The sequence below is a fragment of the Mus pahari genome, chromosome 2 (assembly GCF_900095145.1).
Source record: "Mus pahari chromosome 2, PAHARI_EIJ_v1.1, whole genome shotgun sequence".
Lineage (NCBI taxonomy): Eukaryota > Metazoa > Chordata > Mammalia > Rodentia > Muridae > Mus > Mus pahari.
In genome coordinates this window covers 83,433,742-83,446,682 of record NC_034591.1, presented here as the reverse complement: position 1 = coordinate 83,446,682, position 12,941 = coordinate 83,433,742, and the positions used below count along the sequence as shown (strand labels likewise).

At 41.2% G+C, this 12,941-nt stretch overlaps 1 protein-coding gene across 1 annotated transcript in view; it reads right to left on the bottom strand.

Annotated features, from left to right (window-relative positions):
* Positions 1-5,666, bottom strand: part of LOC110316162 (pyroglutamylated RF-amide peptide receptor-like) — a 67,689-nt gene extending 62,023 nt beyond the window's left edge. Inside the window, exon 1 of the mRNA XM_021190259.1 lies at positions 5,330-5,666. Within this exon, the coding sequence (XP_021045918.1) occupies positions 5,330-5,666 (337 nt within the window). The remainder of the gene's footprint in view (positions 1-5,329) is intronic.
* Between the last annotated feature and the right edge of the window lie 7,275 nt (positions 5,667-12,941).

The following is a 12,941-nucleotide window of genomic DNA, read 5'->3' as shown; positions in this document are numbered from 1 at the left end:
ACTGAGCAGAACTACAAGATATGATGAGGGCATTCTGCACGCTGATGATGTCCTATTGTAACAGCCTCTGCTGCACATGAGGTACGAGACTACTTCAAGGAATGATTAGCATAGAGCTTAGAGTCTGCCAGAACTGACGCCGGGACAGTAACCTCTACACCGAAATGGATCACGAAGGAAGAGATTGCATCCTGCTTCCATGCTCATGCATTAAGACAGGAGAGTTAAGAGTAAAAGGGGTATAGAAATACAAAGGGAGAGTAATAGGTATATAGGAGTTAGTGAAAGCTAGAGGAAAGTGCCCTGGAGAATTGATAAGAGCAAAATCAGTTATTCTGAATTTATCTAGAAACAAAACACTTTTTGTCAGTGAAACTAGAGGGATCTTTAACACATTATAAAGAAAGATACAAAGGGAAGGAAGGAAGGAAGAGGTGATGTGCAGAGTCTTGAAAGGTGGTCAGGTAAATGTCAGAGTCCCAGCACAGTCACAGGCCAGTTCAGCCCTGACATCTGACCAAACAGACCCATAGGAAAGCGGCCAGAACATCCCAAGGCCCGTACATTCAGTACACCCCCATCCTAAGCTCACATCAAGTGTAAAGGAAATGAGAATATGCTGTTGAAGGTACCCCAAGGCAGAGAAGCTCCTCTCCTGCTAGCTCAGAGAATTGGGGAGGAGGCGAGTGGTGATGCGTAAGCCAGAGACAGCAGCATAGGCTGTGGCTTGATAAAGAGGATTGCACACCAGCTCACCTCCTGCTGAACAACAGTAAAGTAACCGCTGCAAATCAGGTGTATCTCCTGAAGAATGAAATTCAGGCAAATTAGCCCGTGTTTACAGATTTAGCGACTCAGCTGTCACTGGTAATATCACAAAGAAACACAACATCTTTGTGCCATGGTTCGATAGAAGAGGCTGACTGGTGTTTTCATTTGTGTGGCTCTTTGTTTTGCAGGCCTAATTTATAGCTGTTGATTTCTATGGTGTAAATACTCCCACTAGGGATAATTGTTAGGCCCACAACAAGACATCCTGACACAATCCCCGTGTATAGCTGCTGCATGCCACAGCCTCCAAAGTCACAGGAAGCTGGATCTGAGCTGAGAGTTGCTGTCTAGACTTGGGCTCACACAAGCAGTTTTTAAGAGCCCCTCAGAAGAGTCTCTAAGACACAGGCAGGTCTGAAAATAGCTGCATACAGTGCCATTTACAGCCACCCAGCCTTCACCTGAGGGTCTTGGAAAAAGGCTCATTTAGTAAGTCGATGCTGTGATCACTAGGAAAGGGAGATGGGAGCTTAGTTTTATGTCAACGTGGTGTAAGCTAAAGTTGTCTGGTCGGAAGAAACCTTGTTTAAGAAAAATGCTTCTAAAGACTGCCTGCTGGCAATCTACAGGGCATTTTCTTGGTTAAATGACTATTTGAGGGCTCAACCCATTGGGGGCTGTGCCACCACTGGAAAGATGTTCTTAGGTGGTATAAACAAGTAGAAAAGGCAAGCCTACGAGGAACAAACAGTGTTCCTCTCTGTCCACTGCTTCAGTTCCTTCCTCCAAGCTCTGGCCTTGAGTTCTTGTCCCAAATTTCCTTTATGGTAGACAGAGACCCGGATATGTAAGACAAACAAACCCTTTCTTCTCTGAGCTGCTTTTGGTCACAGTGTTTTATTCCTGCAATGGGAAGCAAACTAGGACAGGAGAGAAGTGAACTAGAAGGACCCCCACTGTCAAAAATGTTTAGAAGAGAAATGTTGAGAAAATTCATGAATATAGAGCTTATAGGCTATGTATGACCAAGGCTATACAAGTGCTTTATTTTATGCAATTGTATTTCACTCTTTAAATCTGTTAGATGCCAGTATCATTTTTATGTTTTTTTAATTAGATATTTTCTTTATTTACATTTCAAATGCTATCCCAAAAGTTCCCTATACCCTCCCCCCGCCCCTGCTCCCCTACCCACCCACTCCCACTTCTTGGCCCTGGCATTCCCCTGTGCTGGGTCATATAAAGTTTGCAAGACCAAGGGGCCTCTCTTCCCAATGATGGCTGATTAGGCCATCTTCTGCTACATATGCAGCTAGAGACACGAGCTCAGGGGGTACTGGTTAGTTCATATTGTTGTTCCACCTACAGGGTTGCAGCCCCCTTCAGCTCCTTGGGTACTTTCTCTAGCTCCTCCATTGGGGACCCTGTGTTCCATCCAATAGTTGACTGTGAGGATCCACTTCTGTGTTTGCCAGGCACTGGCATAGCCTCACAAGAGGCGGCTATATCAGGGTCCCTTCAGCAGAATCTTGCTGGCATGTGCAATAGTATCTGGGTTTGGTGGCTGATGATGGGATAGATCCCCGGATGGGGTAGTCTCTGGATAGTCCATCCTTTCATCTTAGCTCTAAATTTTGTCTCTGTTTCTATATCCTTTCATGGGTATTTTGTTCCTTATTCTAAGGAGGAATGAAGTATCCACACGATGGTCTTCCTTCTTGGTTTTCTTGTGTTTTGCAAAATGTATATTGGGTATTCTAAGTTTCTGGGCTAAGATCCGCTGGAGTACTACTCAGCTATTAAAAACAATGAATTTATGAAATTCTTGGGCAAATGGATGTATCTGGAGGATGTCATCCTTAGTGAGGTAACCCAATCACAAAAGAAGTCACTAGATATGCACTCACTGATAAGCGGATATTAGGCCAGTATCATTTTTAAAACTGTGTCCATGGTTTCTCTTAGGAAAAGAAAGGGGGAATTAATTGGAAATAGTGACTACACCAGAACATGTGACAGCCCTGCCAACAGCTCTGGAGTAGGTTACTTTGCCCATTTAGGAGGCAGCTTCTCTCCTGCCATTGTCTGGCCCACCTTATGCCTGGAGGCACCTGAGAGGTATTTACATTTTTCTCCCCATTACAGTAGCCTTCTTTTCTTATTTCCTACCATTTCCCACGTACCAGCTGGGTATTTCTGAAACACCTTACACAGTGCTCTTAAAACTTCAGACCTTTCTCTCCTCAAACTGTGGATGGACCCATTCTCCTCTGTGGAAAACAATCCGAATCATTCTTCAAGACCTAGTTCAAACAACAAAGCCTCAGAAACCTTTCCCAACTCCCCTATGGTCTGAGAGCAAACTGAATCTTTTTCTAAATATTAACTACTGTCTTGGCTCACTTGGGCTCCATTCTATTCTCTGAGGCCCCACAAGGGAATATATAAGCTTATTTGTTTTTATGATCTCAAGGAAAAAAATCCTTTGCCATATAGCAGATTCTTAATCACTTTATCAAATGAATAAATTAAGAATTAGTTTTTAGCTCTCATTAATTTGGGTTAACCTGTGTTAATTTATCAAAGAAATTCTGCAATACTATCCTAACATATAATATACAAGTTACTTCTCTTTCATATCCTTGTCCAGTCCCTCAGTAGTCCATTTCTTCTCCTCTAAAGTTTTGCTGTTGGTCACTCAATATATGGAATATTATTTATTCCATAAGTCTTGTCCTAGATAAGTAAGAAGAGGCTATCTATAATACTTCTTAATACCTTGTACTTCCATGATACGACAACTTTTTTGGCTTATTTCTGGGTTTTGAGACAGAGCTTCACCTGCTGCCCAGGTTGGCCAGAAACATATAATCCTTCAGCCTCTCTACCATCTCAGTCCTGGAATTAGACAAGTGTTCTACTGAACACAGACTACTCTTTCAGACACACTTTATTTTTACACCATCTCCATAAAATATAAGAATGACATATGAGCCTGGGTTAATAGTTGGAAACTACAGTGACATATCTTTCCCAGAATTGGAAGGAAGCAGAAAGCTTGAGAGAATCCTCAGACTTTCCTCTTAGGGAAGATCTGTGACCTTCCTGAGTACCATCCCTTAACCTGGCTTGGAACAGAAGATCTGCCTCACTCCTTCTTGCAAAGTTCTCCAAATTTTAACATGTTATTTAAAAATTGGGGCCCAGACAAGTTCAACTAGTCCATGTTAGAGCAAAGTAGTGAACGTGGTCTTTCCATAGCCAGCAGAGCTCCTCAATTCTGTGGTCAGTGTCACAATGATGATGCAACCACCTCCGTAGAGCAAATGTTTCTAAATACATACAGGAAAAGTAGTAACTCTATGACTTTTCCTCAAAATGTAGTATTTGATAATCCAAAACCCTCCACTGATGACTTTAGCTGTCTCAGGTAAATCTAGAATGCCCAAATGCAATTACTTTATCAGAGAACATAAAACATTTCTAACCTATAATTTATTTACAATGATCTATATACCTTGGGTCACTTTCAAGCCAAAGCTATGTACTCAATATTTGATGGTTTGTTTTTTTGTTTTTTAGAAAATATATCAGATGAAATGACAGCAATTTACTATCCTTATCCCCAACAATTAATGCAACTCAAGTTCATGAAAAACAGCAACACTGAAAGTATTCGCTGGTAATCCCCTAGTGGTGGTAGGTAAGGAGTGATAAAAGAGCCTCCAGTAGTTTAAATAAATTAGCCTTAGGGACAGAAATGGCAGGGTAAGATGGCATAATGATCCATTTCTCATGCACTTTCTAAGAATTTCAATGTACCCACAGGATACATACAGCACTCTAGAAAGCAGGGGTAGAATTGCTATTTCCTGCCTAAGTTGCTCTGGAAGCAGTGGGAGATCATTATCACTGATCCATAGGCCCCTGGAACCCAGCGTCCACCTTTCTTCTGTTCCACCCACTGCCTCTCTGCCTCCAGTCTCTGATTTCTTTGCCAGTTCTACCCCTTGTTCTAATGAAGAGCAATTTCACCTGTCCTTTAGAAATGAAGAGGGGACATATTTACTTAATATTACTAAGCCAAGACATTTTTTGCTCCAGTGTCTATTCGTTGTGAAAGGTTTTAAGTCTGTGTGTTATTAGTTAATACATGCAAAACCCTGTCTGGAAGCCACATATATAACTGGGAAGGAAACCTGGAAGTTGGGGGAAAGGAGAGAATAAATGACCTTTGAAATGTTTTATTATTTGAAAGATTATCCTAAAATTGCAATGATTTATTTTAAACAGTGTGTGGGAGAACAGCGTGTAATTACGGTGAGGGGCTGAAATGAGTGGAGAATCACGCTGTTGTGGACTGTACTTAAATCTTACCACAATCAATATATCTATGGGACAAGGAGGGATGCTGGCCCCAAGCAGAAAATAAAACAAAGAAACAAACGCCCCCTCGGCAAGTAAGCCCTGCAGAGAAGTTCCAAGAATTCAGGGGTTCTCTTGATGGAGAAAACAAAAGGCGACCAGAAAGGAGAATGCCTAGCAGGGACCTCCTTACCCCCCAGCCAGGTGTCCGAGATGTTCTGGAGCATGGTGACCGGGATGCAGAAGAAGACGATGAGCAGGTCGCTGAGTGCCAGGGAGCAGATGAAGATGTTGGTGACGGTGCGCATGGCCTTGCTGCGGGTCACCACATAGACTACCAGGGCGTTGCCGAAGAGGGCCAGGGCGAAGATGAGCATGCCGACCAGCAGGAGGGCCACCCTGGCGCGCGCGGGAAGCTGCGGGGTGAGCACCAGTGGCCGCAGCCCATAGCGCGCGATGAACTGCGCGCGCGTCAGGTTGTGCAGCCGAAGCAGCGCCGAGAGCTGCTCCGCGGTCAAGTTCCACGACATGCCGGGCTCGGGAGGCGTCTCGTCCGCGCGTGGGGCAGTCGAGGACCGGGAGGTATAGGAGAGAAGCCAGAAGCCGCGCCGCTGTGCCGTGCGAGCGACGCCAGAGCGTCTAGCAGTGACCAGAGCAAAGTCAGAGCCGCCAAACTGTTTGCAGTTCTAAGAAAGTTCCCAGCCAGGCGCTGCGGTCCTCAGAAACCTCGCAGCGCCACGCGAGGCTGTGTCCAGTTTTCTGGACCTTAGTGGAGCTGAACCCCGCCCCTCCGCGCACTTCCCAGCCCCTGGAGAGCCGCTGCCTCCTGCAGCAAAGTACCCAACATGGAGTGCCCTGCCTTGCTGGAGCCACCCAAAGCCATGCCCCAGCACAGGTTAATGATACTAAAACAAAAACTGTTGTTGAGGTTTGGAAAACCTCTTGGTTCTCCTCTTGTAAAATCACACAACTACCCATGGCAAAGTGGGGTTCAAGTTTTTTCAGCTTTGAAATAATAATTACAGAAGAGAAGTTGCAGTCATAAAAAGAGGGTCTCATGCATACACTGATTTTCTCCGTTGTGTCGTAACTGTATGACAAAGTACAAATCTAAAAATTGACACATATACTGTGTGTGTGTGTGTGTGTGTGTGTGTGTGTGTGTGTGTGTGTGTGTATAACAAAAGAAAGGGGGAGTGGAAATGGGGTGGAGGCGACGGAAACAGAAAGAGACAGAGAGACGGACTCTGTAATAAACAGGTCCAGGTTCCTAAAACTGGCACCTAAATCAAGATACAAAACTCCGTCACCACCCAGATTGATTTTTGCTTTTGATTGTGACTGTGCCCTGATATTTTTCCCTCTTGATGGAAGTTTTTTAGTGAAGCCCACAGTTAAGAGACTTTGAATTTTAAAGTACTTTGTATTTTTAAAGATACTGAATATTTTAAAGGGATTGAACTTTTAATATGTAAAGACTGTGGGACTTTTAAAGCTATTTAGATCTTGGGGATGAATAAGAACTAAGGGTTGAGGCTTACTAGTGATGTGTTTGTGTGTTAAGTTGACAAGGGGTCAATTGTACTGGCTAGTTTTGTGTCAACTTGACACAGCTGGAATTATCACAGAGAAAGGAGCTTTAGTTGGGGAAATGCCTCCATGAGATCCAGCTGTAAAGCATTTTCTCAATTAGTAATCAAGGGGGAGGTCCCCTCGTGGGTGGTGCCATCTCTGGTAGTCTTGGGTTCTATAAGAGAGTAGGCTGAGCAAGCCAGAGGAAGCAAGCCAGTAAAGAACATCCCTCCATGGCCTCTGCATCAGCTCCTGTTTCCTGACCTGCTTGAGTTCCAGTCCTAACTTCCTTGGTGATGAACAGCAGTATGGAAGTGTAAGCCGAATAAACCCTTTCCTCCCCAACTTGCTTCTTGGTCATGATGTTTTGTCCAGGAATAGAAACACTGACTAAGACAACCACTGAAAGAGCATTGCCACTTGTGTTCTAGCCTCATTAAAAAGAAGCTAAGAAAAAACCCAGAAGGAAGCTCTAGGAGCCCTATAGTTTAAGATAAAACTCTAATGCTATTGTAACACAGGAGTGCATGGCGGGGGGAGGGAGGACAATTCTAAAATCATTTAGAAAATGGCCCAAAGTTGGAGAAGATACAACCTGGTTTGCCATGAAAATTTAAAAATTTAGTCCAAATCTTTTCAGTAGACAAATTTGGTGACTAGACTGGTATTCTAGTCCCCAACCTCACATGGAATATTTGGGCAGGTTGCTCATCCAGAGGATAAAGAGTTCCTGGCTGCACTTCTGACTAGAGACCTAAGGATGTTTCTGACAGTGCTGCTTGTGTGCCCCTACACTAACTGCCTGTCTGGCGGCTATGCCCTGTTCTCAGCCTTCTCCTCTCTGACCCTGACTCCCATTTAAGAAAGTGCAATGCTGATTTTTCTGGCTTTTTAAAGCTGAGTAGAGTAAGTTAGGGGAAGGACTGAAGGAACTGAAGGGGATAACAACCCCATACGAAGAACCATATCAGCTCGCCAGACCTCTCTGAGCTCCCAATGGCTAAACCACCAAAGAGTACACATGGGCAGCTTCATGGCTCCCACTACATATAGAGCAGAGGACTGACTTATCTGGCATCGGTGAGGGGGGAAGTCATTTGGTCTTGTGGGGGCTTGATGCCCCAGAGAAGGGCGATGCTAGGGGAGGTTGATGGATTGAAGGCTTCATAGAGGGGAGACTGGGAGTGGGACAACATTTGATGTGTAAACAAATAAAATAATTAATTTTTTCAAAAAAAAAAAAAAAAAGAAGTTGAGTGGAGTAGCTGAGTATTGAAGTCAGGGTACCCCTCCAATGGGTAGAGGACCCAAAAGTGTATATCAATAGATGTATTATATTATTTATACATAACTCACCACACTCTGCTGATGTCAGGATACCACTCTGAGCCAAATATAAAAGTTTCACTTTTTATCTCCCTTTAGCTTTCTCAAATATAACTGTCTTAAAGATTTCTTCTACAGTCATTTAGAATGACCTGTTATTGTAGTAATTTTATCTTCACCTGTTTAAAAAAATTCAAGATCATTAAGAGGAAATGGAAAATCTATTGAATTTACTCTCACTCTCCTTATTTCTACTATTCCTTCTTGTTATGACAGGATATCCTATTGAATAATTCTTTTCCTTTTAAAATTCACACACACACACACACACACACACACACACACACACACACGCGCGCGAACATATATGCATGCACACAAGTACACATGCTGACCCACAATGCACTTGCATACATACATACATAAATACATACATACACACACAAACACACACAACTGAGAAGTTCGAGGACAGCTTTCAAGAATCTGTTCTCTAAGTCTCCCTTGTGGAATCTGAGGATCAGACTTGGGTCATCGGGTCATTTACTTCTTCCCTCTTAGCCCGAGATAATTCTTTTTCTTATTATATTCTTTGTACTTAGGAGACATTGTTTTGTTGTCTATTTTAAGAATGCTAGAATCAAAATCTCATTGCTTTTCTTTAGTAAAGAATGCTCCAATTTTCCCTTTGTTTGTGAAGGACATTTTCTGTGGATATGTTTGGATTGGAAGATTTTTTTTATTTTTTTTCCCAGCATTTGAAGAAGACTTTCTTACCTCGGTCTGTTTTCTGTGGTCTGTAAGGTGAAACCTATTGTATATTATCAGGCTTGGAGGATGTGAGAATGGGTCCCTCCTTCATAATCAAGGAATAAAACAGCAGGATTGTAATTATTGGTCACAGGACTGGGACCATTCTCTTCTGGTTCTGGGAAGAGGTGTGACATCTTGGACTGCTTGAAGGATTATTGATAGGAAAAAACCCACTAAAACCAAAAATTAAAAAAAAAAAAAATCTACACCTGATTCCAGGAGCCCTAGACTTTACAGGATGTCTACCAGGAAGCTTTCTGCTAAGGAGAGTGCCCCTCCTGTAAGTCTCAAATCAGATGGGCCTGTCAATCACCTAGACAAGACAAAGTCCCCCAGAAAAGACTTCTTGAACTAACGAATTTAAAATTTCCTTTATTTGTCTAGAACATAGTTAGTACAATGTTCCATTGGTCACTATCCAGCATCACTCACTGAGCATACACTCAGCACTACATTGCAATAGGCTCTGTTTATCTTTGCATCTGCACACTGTGTTGTTTGTCGGCAGACACTTCGTGAAGAGCTAAAGAGCAAGGAGCCAAGCGGAGGGCAGAATGAGACCGCAGCAACACCCATCGGAGCCTCTTCCCTGTTCTGGCCATACCTTTTCTATATTTATCAAACTGTGGTCTCCCCTTCTTTGAAGTAAGGCCATGCAGTTTTCTGTCCCTTTAGCTTATGATGCCCTTTGTGTATGATCATAAGCTTAAATCTTCAAGATATGAGATAGCTCCCTCTTTCCTGTATTGTCTTTATGAGCCTCAGATGTGTCTCAGGTCACGTGCTTTCCTTCTCCATGAACACCTTCTATTCTTTCTCTTCTAGTCTGCTAACTATACTTTTATGCCCATTAATTCATCATTCATAAGTATCCTCCGTGATTAGGAAAATTTTGATTCCAAATTTTAAAAGAAAAACTGGTTAACTGACCTGGACTTTTATCACTGATATTTTTATCCCTTTTGTAACTTACTTAACAAATTATCTCAAGTACTATAAAAGTTCCTTACACATATAGACAATTTGACCAGGTGATGCCAGTTGTGAGTTAAAATAATCCTGGTAATTGGTATTTTAAAGCTTAGTGTGATTCTGTAACTAGACGGAAAAATACAAAAAACGAGTGATCAGACATGCCCTATGTATAGGTTCTTGTGGTTTTAAAAACTCAGATTACATGAAAAATATTGTAAAGAAAAGACAGAAAGAAAGCAACAAATAGCCGGGCATGGTGGCGCATGCCTTTAATCCCAGCACTCAGGAGGCAGAGGCAGGCGGATTTCTGAGTTCGAGGCCAGCCTGGTCTACAAAGTGAGTTCCAGGACAGCCAGGGCTACACAGAGAAACCCTGTCTCGAAAAAAACCAAAAAAATAAAAAATAAAAAATAAATAAATAAATAAAAAGAATAAATAATTAAAGCTGTGCAGATACCTTTCTGGTTTTAAAGACTTGTTTTGTCATACAAATTTTTACATGGTAAAATATAGTTTTGTTCTACAGGTCAATGAATACTGCAAAATGGAAATAGAAATTAGGACAAGTCACAAAGTCGAAACACGGTTTTGTTTTTGTAAGTTTATGGTAGGTTATGGTGGCATCCATGCCTTTAATCCCAGCATTTGGGAGATAGAGACAGTCAAATCTCTGTGAGTTTTAAGCCAGCCTGGCTTACAAAATAAGGTCCAAGACAACCAGGACTATTAAACAGAGAAAAAACAAACTAACTAACTAAAGGCACAAACACAAAGTTGCTATGGATTGCAATAATACTGCTACTTATAATTCCTCAGGTTAAAATGTGATAAATCAGCATTTGGTTCCCTGAAACAAAACTCTATTTACAATAATATTTTCCAAAATATCAATCCACTCTTAATGACATTTGCAAAAACAAACCAAAACAAAATAAAACCACAAAAATAAAACACACATACACACAAATAAACACCTTAAAATTTAAAAACTCAATGATCTTGCATTTTTTTCAAAATTATTACTTCTTTTTTCCTGAGTTTTATAGACTTTTAACTACCAAAAAACCCTTGAATTTTCAGAGTCAAGATGTATTTTAAAGGCTACTTTCAGGCTGGAGAGATGGCTCAACAGAGGACCTAGGTTGGGGTCCCAGCACCCTCAGGAGGCTCACAACCTTCTGCAACTACAGTACAAGACACTCTTCTGACATCTTTGGACACAGTATGCAGTGTACATACATACATGCAGGAAAAACATGCACATATAAAAAATAAAAATAAATCTTTTTTAAAAGCTACTTATTTTTGTCAAGCTTTTGCTAAATGCTGTACTCCTAGAATGGAAATCCACAGCTCCTTCTTCAGGGCTGGAGAAATTGGCTTTCTGGATGTTTAGAAACTGTGCTTGGAGGCCAAAATCTGGTGTGAAGACAAAGGAGCTAAAAGGACAACAATATTTTGGACTATGCTCTCAGTTGCCAGTTCTACAGGATAATAGGGCCCTTCTAAAATGGTTTTAGATGCCACTAAGTCACCGTCCTTTTGGCAAGAGAGGTTCTAGAGACATCAGAGGTTGTATTCTAACCAGTGCACACTGTACAAAGAGCATGGTCATTACAAAAGGAAACTTCCTCAGTACTACCAACCGAAGCCATGTGGTCTGCATGACCCTGAACAACAGATGACAAAACTGGTAGATGAAAAACCTGTGAGCCTACAAAATTCTTCATAAATAGCAAAGCATAATCCTTAAATTCCAGCCACCTACATGGCCTTAAACACCCAATAGTAGACAATAACCATACCATGAAGTAATTGGTTAATAATATAAAACCAAGTAAACAAATAAACTCTCCTATATTTTGAAGACTTTTTAGTGGCTTGAATGTGAATGACACCATAGGCTCATATAGACTTAGTCCCTAGTTGGTGGAACTGCTTGGGAAGGATCAGGAGGTGTGGCCTTGTTGGATCTTGTGTGTTATTAGGGTCAGGCTTTGATGTTTCTAAAGTCTGTACCATTTCCCAGTTTTCTCTATTTCAGTGGATCAGGATATAAGCTCTTGGTTACTGTACCAGTGTCATCCCTGCCTGCCTCAATGTTTTTGGACACAGTGGTCATGGACTCTAACACTCTGAACTGGTAAGTCCCAATTACTCTTCCTTCTATAATTTGCCTTAGTCCCGGTGTCTATATAACAATTGAAAAGTAACTTAGACAGAATCTACATACTATGGTGGCCATTATAGAATTTTTAAAAAGTAGCCAGTGGATTACTACAGCAGCTAGTCATACCTGTGGTGTCTTAGCTGGCAATCATATAAAGTCCAGAATCAGATTCTGAGCCAATCTAGTTCTTTACCCTATTTAAATGAAATATTACCAGGTATTATGCCATAAAGTAACCCTGCGAACCTAAGAACTAGAAACATGATTACTGTAGGTTTTTTTAAGCTGCTGAAGCTATTCAGGCTGAACTTCACATCAATATTCCTCCATTTGGCCTCCAAAGATCTCATCAAAATGATAATGGCCCTTCCTTGATTTCCCAGATAACTCAAGCTACAACTAAACCTGTGGGAATTAGATATTATATCCATTCATTTTAAAGACCTCAGTCCTCCTGAGAGATGAAATATGCTAATCAGACCTAAATTTACCCATTATGTATGAAATCCTCAAAGAACTAATAAAAGATGAAAAATATATGATATTTATCTTCTTGAAAAATGTGTATATGTCACATGAGAACTGAAAACATTCACCGGTTGTCACTATTGAAGGGAAGGAAAATATCTAGTAATATGTGTTAATTGGTAAATTTAGGTGTATAAAGTCTAATTTAAGCAAGCATTTCTACAAGAGTCATCAAATCATATAATTGTATAAAATTATATATATCTTTAGGTTTGCAACTTACACTATAAATTGAAGTTTATTTTATTTGTTTTACCTTTACTCTTTGGTTTTGAAATCTTTGAAAACAGCGAGTCTCCCATCATTAAGAAATAAGTTTGGCAAGAAGGATGACCATTGTTTGGATACTTCATTCCTCCTTAGAATAAGGAACAAAATACTCAGGAAAGGATATAGGTACAGAGACAAAATTTAGAGCTAA